Source organism: Aedes albopictus, chromosome 3 (genome assembly GCF_035046485.1).
Source record: "Aedes albopictus strain Foshan chromosome 3, AalbF5, whole genome shotgun sequence".
NCBI classification, from domain to species: Eukaryota; Metazoa; Arthropoda; class Insecta; order Diptera; family Culicidae; genus Aedes; species Aedes albopictus.
The window spans coordinates 395,880,979-395,901,835 of record NC_085138.1 but is presented as its reverse complement, the minus strand read 5'-3'; the positions used below and the strand labels follow the sequence as shown (position 1 = coordinate 395,901,835).

General features: G+C 39.9%; 1 protein-coding gene across 10 annotated transcripts in view; it reads left to right on the top strand.

Annotated features, from left to right (window-relative positions):
* Window positions 1-20,655, top strand: part of LOC109417172 (long-chain-fatty-acid--CoA ligase 6) — a 107,123-nt gene extending 86,468 nt beyond the window's left edge. For all 10 annotated transcript variants that reach the window (XM_029875432.2, XM_029875430.2, XM_062856039.1 and 7 more), the window contains 6 exons: window positions 6,970-7,143; window positions 7,208-7,494; window positions 17,266-18,162; window positions 18,291-18,519; window positions 18,585-18,758; window positions 18,824-20,655. In XM_029875432.2, coding sequence (XP_029731292.1) covers window positions 6,970-7,143; window positions 7,208-7,494; window positions 17,266-18,162; window positions 18,291-18,519; window positions 18,585-18,758; window positions 18,824-18,961 — 1,899 coding nt within the window. In that variant the 3' untranslated portion in view covers window positions 18,962-20,655. The remainder of the gene's footprint in view (window positions 1-6,969; window positions 7,144-7,207; window positions 7,495-17,265; window positions 18,163-18,290; window positions 18,520-18,584; window positions 18,759-18,823) is intronic.
* Window positions 20,656-20,857: the final 202 nt, after the last annotated feature.

Sequence of the window (20,857 nt, the reverse complement as noted above, 5' to 3'; positions counted from 1 at the left end):
CAGTGTCTTTGTCTGCAATTTGTGCAGACGATTTTCTGAGTTTGCTCGAAATTGCTGCAGGAATTTTGTCCCGGAATCCACCCACCGTTAAAGAATTTGTTCTGGGAATCTCTGAAAAGTATTTTAAGATATTCTCCCCTTTCCTTTAGAGGTTCTTCCAAGGATTCCTCCAATTTGCCTCCAATTGTTTTTAAATGACTTTGTATGAATATCTGGAACAATTCTCGCAGGAATCTCCGAAGGAATCCCAGGATATATTTTTGATGGAACCACATAATCTAAGAAGTGCGGTTCCTCCAGAGTTTCCTCCAGCAATTCCTCCAGAAACTACTCCGGAAATGCCATCAGGATTCATCCAGAAATACCTCCAAGACATCTGTCTAGTATTCTTCCAAGAATCCCTCCAGGAGTTCCAAAAATTCCTGCTGCACCTTCCCCAAGAATTTTACCAGAGAACCCTCTAAGATATCTGCCAATAATCCCTTCAGGAATTTCGCTAGAAATTCCTCCAGGGATTTTTCAAGAAATTCCTTTAAACATTCATTTAAAAAAATCCTCCAGAAATTCCTTTATTAATACCTCCTAGATTCTTCCGGAAACCTCCAGATATTTCTCAAGAAAATACTCCAGGATTCCACCGAAAATTCATTCAAGGATTTTTTTCAGAAATTCTTTCAAGAAGTCCAACATGAACTCTAATAAGAATCTCTCCAAGACCTGCTCCAATATTTATGTCAAAATTCCTCCAAGAATCCGTCCTGGAATTTGGCCAGAAATTCCTTTATAAATTTCTCGAGGGAATCCTTCAGGATTTTTCAATAAATTACTTCAGAAATTCACCCAAAAATGCATACTGGAATATCCCCGGGAGTTCTTCCAAGAATTTCTCCAGGTAATCCTCCAAGAATCTCTAGGATTTTCTCCAGGAGTTCCTCCAAGAATTCCTACAAGAATACTTCCGAGAATTTCTTCAAGAATTTCTTGAAGAAATTTCTGGAGAATACCCTGGAGGAATTCCTGGAGTACTTTCTGCAAGAAATCATGTAGTAATTTGTGAAGAATTTTTTAAAGAATTTCCCAGGAAAATTCTAAGAGGAATTTCTTGAACTGCGAGGAAATTTAGAATTTATTTTTTTCTATTTTTTATTTTCTGGAGGATTTGTTGAACTATTTCCGGTAAGATTTCATGGAGTAATTCATGCGCGTAATTCCGAATTCAAGTGAGGTATTTCCCGCAAGAACTGGAATTGAAGGAATTTCTGGAGAAATTCCTGTAGTGATTCCTACAGCAATTCCTGTTGAAACTCCTGCAGTTATTCCTGGAGGAATTCCTAGAATATTTCTTGAAGGAATTCCTGCGGTGTTTCCCGGAACAATTCCTAGACAATTTCCTGTAGTAATTCCAGAAGGAATTCATAAAGTCCTTCCTGGAGAAATTCCTGGAGTAATTCCTGAGAGAACTCCTGGAATATTTGCTGAAGGAATTTCTGGAATATATCCTGGACTATATCCAGGAAGAATTCCTGGAGGAATGACTGATGAAATAATTTAAGGAGGAATCCCTGTGAGGAATTCCGGGAAGAACCCCTGTTGGAATTGCTGGAGGAATTCCTGGAGATATTCCTGGAGGAACTCCAGGAAGAATTTCCGGAGGACACCGTGGAGGAATTTCTGATGGAATCCCTTGATGAATTCATTCATAAATTAGCAGTTATTCATGAAGAAATTCCTGGAGGAATTTCTGGGGAAATTACCCGGGAAGATTAGCCGGAGAAATTCTCTGGAGGAATTTCTGGAGTATTCCCTGGAAGAATTCCTGGAGGAAACTCTGGAGGAATCCCTGGAAGAATTTCTGGAAAAATCCCTTGAATCCTGAAGAAATCCCTGGATAAGTTGTTGGAGGAAATCTTGGGATGAATTCCTGAAGGAGTTCTGGAGAAATTCCTGGAGGAATACCTGACTGAATTCCTTGATGAGTCCATGGAGGAATTCGCGAAGGAATCCCTGGGGGTATTCCTGAAAGAATCCCTGAAGGAATCCCTGGAAGAATTTCTAGAGAAATCGCTGGAGGAATCCCTGGAGAAATTCTTAAGAAAATTGCTGGAGGAATCCCTGGAAAACTTCTTGGAGGAATCCCAGGAGAAATTTCTGGATGAACTCTTGAGAAAATTTCCTTGAGGAGTTTTAAGGGAATGCCTGAAGAAATCTTTGGAGGACTCCCGTGGAATCCTCGAGGAATTTCTGGAGGAATTCCCGAGGAACTCCAGCAGGATTTTTCGAAAAGTTCTTGAAGTAATTCCTGAGGAACTCCTAAAGGAATTCCAGAATAGCTCCTGAATAAACTTTTGAGAAACTGCTGGGAAACTCCTGAAGAATTTAACGGGAAGTCCTGAGGCATTCCCTAGGAACTCGTAGATGTTCTCGGAGAACATCACGATGAATTTCTGAGGGACTCCTGGAGGAATTTCCGAGGAACGCCTTGAGGAATGCTTGGGTAATTTCCGACACTTTCAAATACCATAAAGATCATTTGTATGTCAGTGGATGCACAAGCAACACAAAGAAATACTCAAAACATTACGAGATACAACAGAGGTAAACGTGGAAAAATAAAGTTAAGAGATACAAGAGTGTAAAGCTTGAAGGTCTTAATTCCAGAATAGTTTGGATGACCTAGATCACCAAGTGAATGTCGCTAAGTTATCAGAATTGCACTCTGAGGTTCTAAGAGTAGCGTAGTTGATATTCCGCGAGCATTCGCTACAATAAAAATATCCTAAGATTTAAAGATATTGCGACCCGTACTTCAAAATACATTGGGTCCATTTGTATGCCAGTGGACACCCAAATAGCAACAAATACAGATACTCGTAATATAATGAGGTGCAACAGACACAATCGTGAAAGAATTATGCCAATAGTGTGAAGAAAAACAAGAGTAGAGCCTGTAGACCTTGAAGTTCCTAATTCCAGAATAATTTGGAAAGCCTGGAATATCCCATGAATGTACCAAAAGCTTTATAGATGTGCACTGAGGTTCCATCAGCACTATAGACTACATTCCACGAAAATTTTTCACAACTAAAGCATGAGACAGTATGTAGATATCGTAAGCCAAACTTCAAAGTGTTTTGGAGGCCATTTGTATTTCACGGAATGTCCAGTCCAACTACCACAATATCAAGTTTCTCATAGCATTGTGAGGTGTAATGGACATTAACGTAACTAAATTTCTTGAACAGAGTGAACACAAACGATGATAGATGTTTCAGATCTTAAGAAAATGAATTCCAGAGTAGTTTGGATGACCTAGATCACCCAATTCATGTACCATGAATTTTCTAGGGGTGCTTTGAGGCTTTTTGAGTACCGTAGACAATGTTCTGTAATCATTCATCGTGTATAAAATTTGGTTGAGAGTGTTAGATTTGATCACGATCGATCAAAACGATCAAATCTGACTATACATGTCAATGGTTGCTACTCCGTGATTGATCTGAGCTGGTACCAATTGCACTGAGATCCAAATGAATAAGGGCTGGGACACTCCACTTATTCTCAAAGTGCAATTCTAGCAGCTCATACATTTGGATCAATAACGGCGCCGGCCACGTCCTTATAGTCAGTTGGGAAGGGAAAGGAATGTTAGAGTGTGCTGCTTGTTGCTACTAAAGACCGAGATCACCTCTGCATCCCCACAACCAGCACGGACTGGGGTATTCGTTAGACTGAAAGGATGGGAGATCTGGGAGTCACCGTTGGGTCGGTGATGCGATCCATGGATAGGGTTATTTATAGTGTTCGTAAGGTGATAGATTGTGTGGTGAATGAGGTGAATAAGGTCAAACGGCACAGCACGCTCTGGTTGCATAACTTGTAGGCGTTATATACACTGTGCTGTGAGTGGAAATTGGAAGGGAGGGAAACGAATTTTTCCAAATCGTTTCTGGTTCTAGCGATGGCTATGAACATATGAATATATATGAGTTGTATATATAGAGAAGAGAGAGAGAGGAAGTGGATAGAAAGATACAAAGTAGGATGAAAGGGACGGGCCAGGGATTGAACCCATGACCTTCTGCATATGAATCAGAAGCGGTAGCCACTAGACCACCAAGCCCGTCAGGTTGAGAGTGTTAGATTTGTATCACAAACTTCGGAGTACTTTGGAGGCCTTAGAATAGCTCTGGGATCAAAACTTCAAAAGACTATGATTAGTAGTAATACATTGCATGTCTAGGATCAGTGATAACTATTGATGTATAGCAAAACGATGAAATTTCAGCAAAAACATGTAGAATTTATAGAAAATACAAAAAAAAGCCACGTATTTTCGCCTCCCGGCAAAAGGGGGGAGGGTGCAAAGGGGGGAGGTACCATGCATTTCTTAGCACAACTATTCCCCTTGACTATAAAAAAATCCGGGGTAAAATCTTTTAAAACAAAGAAGATATTGCATTTCTGCCAAAAGTAGATCGTCCCGGGTGTTTGCGGGTTAAATACAATAAGACATACAAGTCACAATGATTGGGACAGGTAAAATTTTCACTTTTCAAAAATTGTTCAACTAGCTGTAACTTTTCGAAAAGGGCATCAAATATTCTCAAATTTTTACTGTAAGTTAATCAACTAGTTGTGTAGCAGTGGTTCAAATTTGGAAAATATCGGGCTATTCTACACGAAGTGAAAATGATTACAGAAAAGGTATAATTATTCGATAGCCAACTTTGAGCTGTTATATCTCCGGATTCAACAAACCCAATGCAATGAAATTTTGATCATTTATGACTTATATAATGTGCTATTGAAAACCAATTTAGATCACTGATACACAATTAGTTGATGAATTAACAGTAAAACTATGAGAATATTAATGCCCTTTTCGAAAAGTTACAGCTTGTTGAATATTTTTTGACAAGGGAAAATTTCACCTTTCCCAATTATTTTGACTATCCCCTGTACCTTACATAGATGCGCAATGCAAAGAAAGTTAGAAACCACTGATACACACAGACACAAAATAAACCAACAATCTTTAGCGTCCTGCGTTGTGTCATGTATGTAGACAGTCACTCATTTCGACACCATCGTCTGTTTCGCCTAACAAAAGTCATTGCGAAAGCATTCGTTAGAAATAGTAACACCTGTTACCGTGATGCTCCTCTCGGCCCACCGTAGCTCCTGAGGCAAAACTGCGACTTCTGACTGATGCGTGTGAATATAATTGAATCTACAGCAGTAGAAAAGAGCAACACGCGTGTGACTCACCTTTGGGATGTGACGGACGCGGCGTGGCGTTCTAGTGGAGACGCATGGTTGATGGATATCATTGTTTGACCCCGTAGAAAATTGACCAAACACCTTTGTCCGCAGCGCATTTGCATGGCCATGGTCATTCAGACCGCAAACTCAACCGGCTTTCAAGCGCTCATTCATCAGCATTGAGATCAATTCGCAGAGTTTGGGATTTTTTTACGACTAGGTAGGTAGCAGAGCAGGAGCGATATTTATTGCTATTTTTATTGGTTGCACGTTGAAAAACAAATTGGGGAAAATTTACGATCGGGCAGGGAAAATATTTTGTTTCGCTTCTATACCGTGGGAAGTACCCAGCCCAGCAGGAGCACGCATTGGAAGGAACTCGACGTGGGAATGGATATTCAAGAAGATTTCCAGATGATGATGAACGTTTACTCGGATGGTCATTAAGAAAAGTGGTTTCGTGTGGAGGTGCTGAAAACCTCAATTAGCTTCCCACTTTGAAGGGTTTATAATGTTTATAATGAGCTATCGGTCAAAATAAATATCAGGTGTTACGGCTACCAGCTGGGAAGCGAACGGGACTTTCATTTTCATATGTGATGTTGATGTCATTAGGTGATGAGATAAAGTTCTAGAATACCTATATGAGTTAAGTATATGTAGATAATTGGTACGACGTAGGAGTTGGATCCAGGACCTCCTGCGGCCATTAGACCACCAAGCATGTTTTGCTTGTATACCAAACTTTATTGTTGATAGTTATATTGTTGTCACTCTTTGCGTGGAAAACAGACAGATGTTTGCTACTCTTTAAAAGTTACCTCATCTGCATACCGTTTTATACGCGTGCTCCGAAATCTTCATTCTTTCGTACGGTCATCTGCAAAACCTTATACATATACGGATAAGTGATTTATCTCAACACTTAAGCCAACCGCAAATATTTCTTTTTCGCTGTAATCTAATCGTAGTGATGACGCCAATCGCTAATTTATAGCTTTCGTATCTTCACAAATTGACCAAACATTTTCAATAGGTTAAAACATTGGCCGAGATTTTATAATCCAAAAACATCCGCCAAATTCCCTGTACCGTTGTTCAACTTAAAACCGGAACGATCATCCTCTTGCAGTTTACGATCGCTGCTCTCGTGAACAGCAGAAAAATAATGCGAAATTGCGAACCCATGTGGGTGGGTTTTTCTTTTTCTCGAACAGACTAGACCAGAAAAACAAACGCATTTTCTTCTGGCGAAACAATTTTGCTTCCAAATACTTGGATACTACATCAAAAGACGGGGAAGTGAGGTGGGCGCATTCAGTGCCAAACATTTGTTCACACAGTCCCGGTTGCTGTGAATATTTAGAAGTTTGGAATTTCAACAGGTAAACACAGTCACGAGAATAATACCAAACTGCAACATTATTGAATGGAAACGTCTGTTTCAATTTTTAGCACTTGGTGGTTGTCCGAGCGATCGTATAAATTCGCTAACGACCAGATGCGGTATTTGGAACAGTTGTCAGCCTGTGTGTCTCTGTTGATGAGAGACATCAAGTGTTCTTGTTTGAAAGTGTATCGGTAGGCAAATGACTGAAAATGGATCCCATATAACGGATAATTCGGGGCAATATAAATATTTTTTTTGGGGCCTGCTCAAGAAATCCAGATTACTAACGATCGTTTCTTTTTATTCTCGCCTTCCAGGGTCCTGAGCAAATACACGTGTCCAAATTCTACAAAGAAGCCAAGGATGGAAAGTACATCAGCTGCCTGGCAGATGACGCCCGGACACTTTACCAGACCTTTCGCAAAGGAGTTATCGCGTCCAATAATGGACCCTGCTTGGGCTGGCGAGACAATCTTCAGTCGCCTTACCAGGTAAATATTCTCAAATATTCCCCTAAAATCCCCTAAATTTTAACATCGCTCCAACTCATTTCAGTGGATGAACTTCAACGAGGCCCTGCTGCGAGCGAAGAACTTCGGTTCCGGCTTGATTGCCCTCGGGCTACGACCTGGTCCATCCACTTTCGTCGGTATCTACTCCCAAAATCGGCCCGAGTGGATCCTGTTCGAGCAGGGTTGTTATTGTTACTCGTTGGTTGTTGTTCCTCTGTACGATACGCTCGGACCGGATGCGTGTGCGTTCATCATCGACCAGACGGAAATCTCCGTCGTGGTGGTCGAAGACGACAAGAAGGCCAATTTGCTGCTCGATAAGGCACCCAAGTAAGATTTATTTACACTTATGTTTATGTTCTCAGCTGTTTATGTTCAACAAAATTTGAAATTGACCGCAGAATCCTTCCTTATGGAACTGAAATCACATAACGCTTCAAGTCTATCGTGATATTATTATTCCGTTGTACGCATAAGTCATTTTTGCTATATCTTATACGATGTTACATTCACGATTAACAGTGCGTACAATACGGTCATGACCTTCATTATACGTGTAAAAGATTGTCTGGGAAATTTAGCAAATTTTGCATCCGAAATCAGCAAAAAGGGGGTTAAGTGGACCAACTTTATTTTGAAAAACTTCAACTTGAAAAAGCTCTGGTGCTACCTTCTGGATTTATTCCTTTTGAGTTGCATTATGAGCATTATACAATTATTTTTCATTATGCAACTCATTTAAGTTGCACAATGAACCAGTTCGGAAAAACTGGCCATTATGATACCAAAATGAGTTAGATAAAATATAAATTATGATACTGAATTGCATAAAAGCATTTTTTTTTTCTGTAAGGTATGACGGAATAAAAACAAATGGGTCATTTTTTGAGGTTATGATTCTTTACAAACTTTCACTAAAATCTGAGCAGCCTGTCTTCTAATAATAATACAATACAAGGAAGAAGACCATGTAACATTATTTTATGCAATTCAGTATCTTCTTCTTTTTCTTCTTCATGGCTCGACGTTCGCATTGGAACTTGCCTGCCTCTTTTCAACTTTGTGTCCTTAGAACACTTTCACAGTTATTAATTGAAGGGCTTTCTTTGCCTGCCATTGAATAAATTTTTACATTGTGTGGCAAGGCAAGTACAATGATACACCATGCCCAGGGAGTCGAGAAATTTTCCTGACCGGAACGGGAATCGAACCCGCGGTCTCCGGATTGGCAATCCATAGCCTGAACCACTAGGCTAACTGGAGACCCCTTGAGTATCATAACCTTGAGTAATCATAATGGGGATCATTTTTTCGGAGATTCCATTCTATTTTTTATTGGATTCTAACGTGATTCTTTCAGGGGTTCTTCCTAAGTTTTCTCCAGAGATTTTTTGAAGCATTTTTCCCGAGCTTCCTCCATCAATTTCTCCCGGTATTTGATTTTTTTCCTCCAAGGTTTCCTTTAGAGATTCTTCCCGATATTCATTCAGGCATTCATTCAAGGAATTGTTCTCGGGATTCCTTCTGAGATTGCTTACCGGGATTTTTTTTACTCTTTTAGTATTTCTTCCAATTATTATTCTGAAGTTCCTTTATGGATTACTTTTATGATTTCTTTGGAGGTTTCTCCCGGGATTTCTTAAGAGATTTCTCGTGAATTTCCGGCCACGATTCCATCCGGGATTTCTCCCTGAATTTCTTCAGAGACGGCTTCCGCGATTTCTTTCAGTACTCCTTCTAGGATTTCTCCTCGGATTCCTCTCGAGATTTCTCCAGTGATTCCTTCCGGAATTTCTCCATGAGTTTCTGCCAGGATTTCTATATTGCCAAGCAGCACACCTTGTTCCAACTTAATCACGATTATTTCTATGCGACAAATACAAAAGTCGATTCTAAATTATTGCAACATCGTTTCCCGCAGCTGTGTAACCGAAAAAGCATCGTAGGTGAAGCCTTTGTGCAACATGTTGCTCGTAGCATAAGAGATTAGATGGTGACCAGTAGTTTGTTTACACTGCAATAGAAAAGTAAACTATTATAAGCGAAATAATTTTTCGGCAATAGCAGTCTGAGTGGTAAGCAAACACAGTTTTTACTCCTACGTCCGACGTTTCGGTTCTTTATTGAACCTTCTTCAGGGGATAGGAGTTTGTATTTTTTGTAAACATATGTAGTGGCCTACATTTGGTTGTCTGTATTGTGTCTGTAGATGGTTTGTAATGGCGTCTTTGGTGCTGCACCAAATTCCGTAATTTCTTCAGGATGCTCTCAGAGACTCCTCTTGAAATGTTTTAAGGGATTACTTCAGGATTCTTTCATAGATTACTCCCAGGATTCCTTCCAGGATTTCTGCTGGGATTATTGCAGGATTATTCCTGTGATTATCTCCGGCATTTATACTGGAATTTCTCCCGGGGTTTCTTGTAGAATTGCTTCTCGGATCCGGGGTTTTTCCTGATACTGGATTCCTTTTGATATTTACGGGAATCCTGTGAGGACAACTCCGTGGGGGGGGGGGGGGGAGGTGCGGCAAGGGGTGATGGTAAATTGGTATTATTCGAAAGTGTAACGACTAACGAACCATGGATCTATCGAAAATTCTGCAACAAGGGGCAGGAAAATGCTATGAATTTTACCCTTCAAAAAGAGGTTGGACCAACCGCGAATCAAATTCAGAACCTCCCAGCATGGCCTAACTCTTACAAAAAAGTTTGGATAAGATCAAATAAGACTCAGATAAGACCATATCAGTACTGTTGATATAGAAAATAATAAAAAAAAATATCAGATGTTGAGGACATATATTGAAGTTTTGTACCTACACCAAAGACTTGCATTTTACTTTATCTGAACTTTGACTGTTGGGCTGTTTCAGCCTACGAAAGGAGAATAGCAATCGAAAGTAGATGGCGAACGACAAAAAATCTGGACGAGCCCCAAGAGGAAATTCAGGGAGCACGAATAGAGGAATCCATGGATGAACTGTGGAAGAAATCTCAGGAAAATTTCTAAAGAAATTTGTGTATGTTAACTTAATAATTAAACGATACTCAGGAAGAATTTCTAAAAACAATGTGAAATAATTCCCAAAGTTTTCCAGAAAAAGTCTTTAGGGAAATTTAGTAAAAAAATAATGGATATATCTGTGCAGAAAATCCGGTAAAAACTAGATAGAACTCCAGGAGAAAAGCTCAAATGAATTAAAAAAATTCTGACAGATTTCGAGAACGAAAACTTGAATTGCTTCCCGCTAAAAACCGTGAAAGAAATGAGGAAGCAATTTCTAAAGTTCAATCCACAAAAAAATTATTGCGAAATTCCCGAAGGTATTATTAAAAAAAAATTTAAAGAATCGCGAGAGAAGTAAAAAATTCAGGGGAAACTTCTGGAAAACACCAGATGATCCGTGAAGAATCTCTGGTGAACTTCGGAGAAATTCCTGAAAAAATAAGATCTGATCAAATTCGAAACATGTCATTGAAAATAAATCGAGATAAATCCGGAAAATGGTAGAAATCTCTGGAATAATTTCGAAATTAATCCTTGTTACGTTTGTAAATTATTGTGAACATTTTGTCAGTCTATTTTGCATGTTATGCTAAGGTTTGTACGTCTATCCCTGAATTTTAATGTGCATTTGTAGTGCTCCAAACATTTTAGGAGTGATCCAGTGCAAAACACAAGCCGTCCCCTAACACGGACATCAAATTGTAGACGGTCTTGTGTTGTTGCCCAAATCAGGATGCCCCCTTAGGATTAGAAATTCCTAGACCAAAACAAGCTATGTAAGCAAGTAACGCTGCAAACAAAAGGCAATCCGCCAGAAGAAATACGATTACAGGATTGACTGATGGACCAAGAACAAAAATGAAACCTCGTCATCCTGGGTTCGGACTTAGTTATCTATTTGGATAACTGGGCACAATTTATGTTATGTGTTGTATGTTTGTGTTTTGTACATTTGTAACGTTCCATTTTGTTTTTCGTATCTAAGTTCCCAGACGTGGGGTCCGATACGGAAAATAAAATGAGCATTTGTAAGACTCTGATGTATTCGTTACATTGGCGCCCAACGTGGGGCGTTGCCCAAGTAACACAGAAAACATCTTTAGTAATAAAAAAATCCAAAAAATGTTTTATAAACGTATTATAAGAGGATTGCAGAACAACAAGTGTTATATTTAGGCTTAATTTATGTTAGCTGCTGACTTCTGGCAAATTAATATCTTTGGCTGTAAAGCTTGAAAAAATATGTGAAATATACATATATGCAACACCAATCACCATCATATTGAAAGTAACCAATGTTTACGTTTTAATTCGCAGTTTCTTGATGAGCTATGCTGCTGTCATACTGCAGTTACTCTGCCTGCAGAGAATAATGAATCCTGAGTAATAATTAATCAATTAACCAAATTAACTAATGCAGCAAGATATAAAAAAAACTGATCCCAAGCCGAACCGGGTATCAATCAAGCTTCAATGAGATCAACAACTCGCTAAACAGCTGAGCTCCCAGGAAAAGCTAGCATCCACCTCACCAAGTTGTTCTGAAAGCAGTCAGTGGCCGTGATTGCCATCCCTGTCCAAACAGGATTCACATACACAAATCTGGGAAGCATCCGGCCAGAGCGCTAGGCGTTTCAGTCCACGAGCAATGCCAAACAGCAGCCAGAACCCAATCGTAAAACATCCGCCAACTATGTTCACCAAATTTCCGTCCCGATCTGATATGCTGTGTTTCCGGGCTGCTGGTCAATTCTCCAAGCTCACGGGCTGTTCCAAATATGGGCTAGTCGGCTGCGTTATCGTGAATACACATAACATTTTACAGAATTCAAAACAACTATGAGCATCCAGTAATGGCTCGTCATTTGTATTATTTTATTTTGAGACAGAATGACAGATCAACCAAATAGCTGTAATATAGTTGTATTGGAGTTGTAATGATTATCACAAAACAAACAAACAAGTGAGAATGTTGAAAATACGTTATTTAAACGTATTTTTAATGTAATAACAAGCTCTTGTTGTAGAGTGGCTCGCCAGATGTTATTTTGAAGGAATTTGAGCTTGTTCTAAATCAAAACAAAAGATTTGCGTGTACTGCTCCTCTTCATTTTAATAGAAAAATGATTCAAATTACAGTACTGAATAAAAATATGAGTACATTAACAACAATATGAAACGAAATGACACTTTTGTTTTCCTTGATGTTCATTCATCGCTGAACAAAACCGCTTTAAAGTTTAATAAATCTTGACTATGACCCATTTTAAATCTATTCCGGTTCAAGGGTTCAGTTTTATTTATGATTGAAATTTCCAATAGCATTAACAGTATTTTTGAACAGCACTGTTAACTTCATGAACAATCTGCCATATTGCTTTTTTTGGCCTGGATTTAAAAAAAATCAACAAAACAGAACCGTATGGCTAATTAATGTTACGTTTTTCAATTCAATACAATGGCGCATGAATTATGAGTGAGTGTAATTATAAGTTTCACCATAAATCTTGAAGCGCAAGTAAAGTAGCGCTTATACTACTGAGTCTATCCAATTTGTTTAATTTATTATCCAAAAATTCAGACATCATCGACTCCATCTCTCGAGAAGCAGTTCATGTTGAAGAAACTTATTGAATTCATTCAGAAAAAAATAATTGTATTTATTTGTTTTTTTTTTGTTCGCGCTTTCGCGCTTTGCAAACAGTCAGATTTCCTATGAGACTGGAAATATGGTACATATATGACACTTTCAAGTTAGATAACTTTCAAATAGCTTAATTACAACAATTGAAATAATACGCACGATAACAGCTTTTTCTAGATTTGTATTACTTGAAAATATCTTAATTTCAACTCTTACATGAAATCGTGTTATATGTGTTATATGCAAGGTCTATAACTGCCAAATAACTCATTTTCACCTAATCAATATTAGAGAGTTGGTTCGAATGTATCCTTGGAGTTTTATTAGTGTATTAGGATACATCTTATATAACCCGTAAGATGTTTTATAAGCCGCCATTTTTTGCGCTGTTTTGCTTATATAAGTGTTCAATAATGAGTTCATAATACAAGAAATGAACTACCGACTATGTATGAAACGTGAATTTTAAACTTTTATAATACTAGTTGTGTTACTTGGGTGTGCATTTATAAGGTTCCAATGTACTATTCGTTACATCCTTCGAAGAATTTCCTTGTTGAATTTCGGTTAAAATTTTGTAAAAATCTTTAAGGGCGATTCTTTTAAAAAAATCTGAAATTTATTTTGGCATAATACTAAAAATCTTAAGGTGAAGGTTGTCATCGTTTACTTCCCAAACTGTGCATTTTGTCTCGCATTTTCTGGAGCACAAAAGCACAAATTAGAAGACCCGGCAAGCGCATTGGTCTGAAATTGCTAACCGGTGTTCAATGCGAGTAAGCAAGCAACGAGTTGCATTTTCCGAACGATTTGTTCGATGGATCTCCAGATTTGTGCTCTAGAAAAATCGAGCGGAACGAAAGGTGGTCATTGTGGTGGCCATATTTGTACTCTAGCAACCTCGTCCTTAATAAATTCGAAGAAGATTTTTGGGAGGAATTTTCAAAGGAAATGCAAGAGAAATACTATTGAAAGAAATGTGGAAGAAATCCTTGAAGAATCTCTGAAAATTTTCCGAGAAGAATTCTTGGAAAAATCGTCGAGTCGAGTCAAGTACAAGATACTGAAGACGACCTTACAGTTGAGGTCGAAATACGTATCTGTCAAAGGATGCAAATTCTTAGTGGAATTCAAAGGAACCGTACTTAACCCGATTTTCTTTTTATTTACAGATATTCCCCTAACAAGCCCAGGTTAATCATCATTGGAAAAATCGTTTTAAGGATTCTGGGAGAATATCTTGGAATATCTTGCATTTCCGGAAGAAATTATTGAAATTTTAGCGAGGAACATCTGAACTATATTTGCAGGGTGGCCACCCAACCGGGAATACCGGGAAAACCGGGAATCGCAAACAACCGGGAAAAACCGGGAATTTGCTTAGAACATGAACTTCCCTTGGTAATGAAAGTCCAGGATAATCATTATTATTGCATCTATATAAGAATTATTCTGATTTTTCTAGAACAGGATCTATCAATACTAGATCCTAGATACTAGATACGGAGATCGAAACCTAACCCTTGAATAATCGCACAACACGTTGAAAACATCGCATTTTGTATTCAGCATAAGCGTGGTGGCCAACTGCGTGACTGATGGAAGGTCAAGATTGATTGAAATGATTGACTTTCACTTTTAGAACGATAATGATTTTTAATCTAAAAGTTTTTATAAATATGTTGATTCCTTGATGTGCGAGGAGTAGTAAGGACAAGTAAATATATTGGGTAGGCGATCAGTGTACATATTGTTCTACCTCAGACATTGCAGAACAAATCTTGTCACTAAAAATAATATATTTGAACTCTTTACATTTCCAAATCTGTATGATACTAAAAATCTTCCAAATTCGATCGTTTTCAAGAATTTTTTAATGTTTTTTTTTCCCTGTAAACCTGAACATATTTCCCAGAAATAGAATAACATTGATTATTGCTGGTAGCCTAGAATCTCTCTTGGTGATTAACCAAGGCTTTCTTCGCAAATTTTTTAGAGATTTCTCAAGACATACATCGACTGATTTCCACAGGAATTGCTCGAAACATTCCTCAACTAACTTTTCCAACTACATTTCAACAAATTCAAGACAATCGAGCAATTTTACCAATAATTTCTAAAGACGTTCTTTAAAATTACATGCATTTAGGCCGGAACAAATCTCATTTTCTTCTTTTGTCACTTTGCTCGTTGACTCGTCAAGGGGGTGGATAATAAATAATAAATGTATTTGTTGAAAAATTACCCAAACCATTAGGCAAAATTGTAAAACTCATCGGATTTGTTAAGAAATTTTCTCGAAAACTCTAGAAAATGATTCAACATTCAACCAAGCATTCAACATGTCTTTTATATTTCAAAAGACATGATAGGATGAATCGCAAAGTATAATTTCGGTTAGTATTTGTTTTGTATAGTTTTTTCGGTTAACCTACCTAGACACCTCACCTTGTTGGCTACTAAGTAACTTTACTACAACGCCTAGCGTATAGTAGAGCACCATCTTCGTCGGTCTTGGGCAATGTTCCACAAGTTTCCCCGAACATGTAGGGATCGTAGATCTTCTTCAACCGCGTGCAGCCAGCAAGTTCGCGGCCGCCCACGAAGTCGCTTACCTCTACCGGGTTCTCTACTGAATATTGTTTTCGCTATTATTTCTTCCGACACTACGCTGTCCACTGAAGTCCACTACGTATCCAGCCCACTGAAGTCTGCCGTATTTTATTATTTTCACAATATTCACATCTTTGTACACTTGGTACAACTCGTGATTCACTTGGTACAACTATCACCTCTAGCGCTGTTGTTGTCACTGCTTCGTGGATAACTCCCCATAAGCTGTTGACATCTCAAGATCCGTTGGTCTCTCCTATCCTCTAGCTCCTCTCTTCGTCTAGCTTCTGATGGTACTGTGCAGCAACCCCTTCGGCTGGCAAGCGCTGGATATTGAAACGCATCGTCCTGTTGTTTCTTGAACTCGTGGCGCTGGATAATCGCGCCCGAATTTTTGCGGCTACAAGATAATGATCCGAGTAAATGTTCGGGCCTCTGTAGGACCTCACATCTATGACGTCCGAAAAATGTCGCCCGTCGACCAGCACCTGGTCTTTCGGGGAGCAAGTGTTACCACTCGGATGTCGCCAGGTGTGTTTCCGGATATTCTTACGTGCGAAGTAGGTATTGCTGATTGCCATCCCTCTAGCAGCAGCGAATGTCACAAGGCGCAGACCATTATCGTTGGTAACAGGATGAAGGCTTTCCGTTCCAATGACAGGCCGAAAAAAACTTTTCATTTGCATATCCGATGACTATTTTGACATCTTGTTTTGGGCACTTTCCGTAGGCCTTATCAAGGCTCTCATAGAACTCATCCTTCAATTCATCGGGTTTGTCGTTCGTTGGCGCATAGATGCTGATCAGGCTGTAGTTGAAGAATTTGCCCTTCATCCTCAACACACAGATTCGGTCGCTTATCGGCTTTCACCTCATAACTCGCTTCATCTGCTTCCCGATCATTATAAAGCCAACTCCGCGTTCTGCCATATCGCCGCCGCTGTAGTAGATGTGGTACTTGAAGTGTTGGCGATGGGATCCACTGCTCGGAAATTGCGTTCTCCAGTTTTGGGCCAGCATATCTCCTGGATAGCAGCCACATTAACGCCGACATTCTGCAGTTCACGAGCCAGGAGCCCAACACGTGCGGGTTCATTCAAAGTTCTCACGTTCAAAGATCCGACTTTCCTTTATTCGTTGCCGGGTCTGTTGCCGTTGAATCAATCCGTTTACTCTACTATTGCTTTTCTGGGTATTTAAAGGTTTCCAACAGGCTACCTTACCGGGGCCGCGCTTTGCGCATTGCGTTGAAGGGGCTGCCTTTTTAAGTATAGCTGACGCGACACAGCTTTTCATACTCAGCCGCTGAATGCCAGAACAGACGCTGTTTGAGCCTCACCTCCTTGGTGAACAGACGCTCGGGACGTACCTCCTCAATCTAGCTGAAGTCAGAAGGACAACAGTGCCCAGGCTGCACTACCAGCTAAGCACACAACTCTTAGATGGCGGTCTTTGTCAACGCTTGACCCGTGGAAGCATGAGGCAAAGGAACTTGTGAGGAACAGAGCTATGTTGGGCGCTCTCCTTATCGACTCACCGTTTTGCAGCCCAATTCAATGACCATTGGTAGGTTTGTTTAAGCCCGTACATAAACTACGTAGGGGGAATGGCACAAATGTCCCAAATGAAGGATAACGTGCCTCTGGAACCGGCCTTCTGATACTTGATAGGGGAAAGGAAGCAGGTCTGGGCCACCGCCACACACATTTTGAAAATTTTGTGTGGACAAAACTCTACGAACTTTCGATAAGAAAAAGGCAGAGATTCATCACTTGCATCTTCGAAAGTCAAACACACCCGATTTTGTCTAACAAACATTCACTTTTTCTTCGCAGGACGCTCCGGAAGTTTGTGGTGATCAAAGAGGTCCGGCCGGCCACTCTCCAGCGGGCCAAGAACCGCGGCATCGACATACACACGTTTGACGAGGTGGAAAAACTCGGTGCCTCTAAATCGTTCCCGGAAGTTGAACCGAAACCGTCGGATGTGTGCACGGTTTGCTACACATCGGGCACCACGGGTAACCCCAAGGGGGTGATGCTGTCGCACATGAATGTCGTTTCCGGTGTGGCCGGTGTCTTCATGCAGCTTGGGCCTCACAAACCTCGCGTAGGAGATATTATGATTTCGTTCCTGCCGCTGGCACACATGCTCGAACGGTGCTGCGAGAATGGTGTCTACTACAATGGTGGAGCCGTTGGGTTCTACTCCGGGGACATCAAGGAACTAACCAATGACCTGAAGGCTCTAAAGCCAACGCTAATGCCGGCCGTACCTAGACTGCTGAACCGAGTGTACGATAAGATTTACTCTGAAGTGGCGCGATCGTCGGTCAAGAAACTGCTTCTCAGGATGGCACTGAACGCAAAGGAAGCGGAAATCAAACGAGGCATAGTGCGACGGACTAGCATGTGGGACAAGTTGGTATTCCGGAAGATTCAGGAAGGATTTGGCGGCCGATTGCGACTGATGGTGGTGGGATCGGCCCCACTTTCTCCAACAGTGCTCACATTCTGTCGAGCGGCCCTTGGATGTCTTATTTGTGAAGGATACGGACAGACGGAGTGTACCGCTCCGATCACACTGACCGTGCAAGGTGATTTCGTCCCTGGACACGTCGGTCCACCGGTATCGTGCAATTCTATCAAGTTGGTTGATGTGCCGGAAATGGAGTATTATGCGTCGCAACAGCAGGGAGAGATCTGCGTCAAGGGAGCCAATGTGTTTATTGGGTAAGTAGATTAAGTTGGGAAACTTAAAATTTCTAGTTTAGGCTGAAGGTGAATATGAGTCATTTTCGCTTTATATCATATCATATGTTTTTTTCCTGAACTATGTTTTTATCATCTTTATATCCTAGCTACTACAAAGACCCCGTCCGAACGGCGGAAACGATCGACGAGGACGGCTGGCACCATACCGGTGACATCGGCCAGTGGCTGCCGAACGGAACGCTCAAGGTGATCGACCGCATGAAGCACATCTTCAAGCTGAGCCAGGGCGAGTACATCGTACCGGAAAAGATCGAAAATGCCTACATTCGCAGCCAGTACGTCGAGCAGGTGTTCGTTCACGGCGAGAGTCTTAAGGTTTGTAGAGTGATAGCGTTCAGAGAGAGATGTTACTAATGAGAGGAATTTTGGATCTTCCACAGAGTTGTGTAGTGGCGATCGTAGTGCCTGACGTGGAAGTGATCAAACACTGGGCCGTCGAGAACAACATTCCCGGAACGCTCAGCGTACTGTGCAGCAATCCCGACGTTAAGCAGCTCATCTTGAACGACATGCTCGCCTGGGGCAAGGAGTATGGACTTAAATCATTCGAACAGGTATGAGCTACATTAAAAGTGTACGATCTACAAGAAAACTGTGTAACTTCTTGGCGTTATTTCAGGTTAAGGACATTTACCTTCACCCGGATCCATTCTCGGTACAGAATGGGCTGCTGACTCCGACGTTCAAGAGCCGAAGGCCTCAAATTAAGAACTACTTTGCGCCACAATTGGAAGATATGTACAAACACCTGGACTGAACATGTTCCCTGTATTATCTGCCGTGTTACCGAACGAGTGCGAGTGCGTGAGAGGAATAGAGCGAGTATGTAGCAACATTTTATCTCAAATGGCCGCTAACTGGGACTTTCAATTTCCTTACGGTCCTCACCAGAATTTGATTGCCCCAGAATTTACGACGCGCGTAGTAGACGAATACTAAATGAAAGTGTGTTTACATGTGTTTTGTAGGCACTAATAAAACCAATAAAGCTGGAAACACCTAACAAAGACTAAATTAAGTCCAATGTTGCCAAGCGCCATTATTGTGCTTCGACTGCAACTCCGATAATTCAGTTATTTCGTTAAAGATCGCCGGAAATGTAGCCTTCGTAACTTTGACAAGAAGGGCAATCTTAACTGAAATTTTACTTACTAAAACACGACTTAAATCTTCATAAAACCAAAATCTACTTAGTTGTTACTTAATAAATTATGACAGTTCGAAGAGTTTTCGAAGCCAGTTACAAACTATAGGACAAGAAATAACTTAAAATGAGGCATGCTATACAGTAGTAGGGGACTTTATAATGGAATTTAAAGCGGTCAGATTCTTGAGTCAATTTTCAATTCTTATGACGTTAAGCTCCCGACAAAAAAAAGTATCACTTCTCGGGGTTATCAACTTTAAACCATCACAAATACTGACTTAAGGATATGGGAAGAGAGGAAAATCTATTGTAACTAGTGGAAAAGTTTTACTTAATGATTCCTATCTTTGAAAATCCAATTTCCAAGTGTTTTTATCAAACATTTACCAAATTTAGGTTGAATCTTAGCAATTTTAGGTGATGAGCTCTAGTCAAGTTTTTCTGTTCTTTTCAACTTTATTTTTCGTAAAACAATACGCACGATAAAATGATACTCTATCTTTTAAAGTTTGTATTGCGACAATATCACTTAGTAGCATATTAGAGAATGTTTTATGCATCAATTTTATATAAAAAGATCAAAAGGAAAACATGATACTGAGTTTTTACATAAAAAATTAAGCGTTGTCTTACTTAAAATTTGAAAACATATAGGTAATTATGCATTTCCAGATGTGAACCATTCAAATTACTTATTCCCAGAAATTCTTTGAATAACTACCGCATTACAGGCCACAAACATATGAGTTCTACTGTTACGGTGCTGCGTTTGCCCTTGTAGACTGCAAGTCAGATACGTTAATATAACTATGTTTTAAAAAGAATGTTTAAACCAAAAAGAAAAATCCAAACTTCGCATCGACTAAAATAGTTAAAAACACTCGAATCGACAGGTCAAACTAAACCGTTCAAATCACATTCACCTTAAGGTATGGTCACACAAATACAAACTACGAATGAATTCAAGCAGGATCGATTTAATTGCAGAACACAGTTACACACGATGAACACAATACACGAATAGACGCATAGGTTCAGAAATGAAATGAAAAGATACCATTTAGCGATATTGTAGGATATTGACAAACAAAAACATACTACACCATCAGCTGTTGATGAGCTGAGCTAAGAAGAACTTGAAATAATTAAAGATCGTAACCGAAGGGCAATGGTAAACATGATAAATGCAGTGAAACCTTGAAAACAACTAATGGAACACTTTTCACCGGGCGCCTATTTAATCGTAGAATAAATTGCAATACTATGTAGTTAGTTGAAACAGTGATGGTGAAAATCAAAACGACGGTATGTTTGCGTTTGCATTTCGTAGAAAATTTGAGAAAACCAAAATTAATTGTATGTCTGTAGGCTTTTCCATTTTTGTTCTTACGATCTTCGGAGATGCTAAGGAATTTTAGTTCGATCATTTTATCACTAGAAATGGAATATTCCTTTACAAGTCCACCACGGTTTTCTCGGAAACGACTTTTAGAACCAGGGATGTTT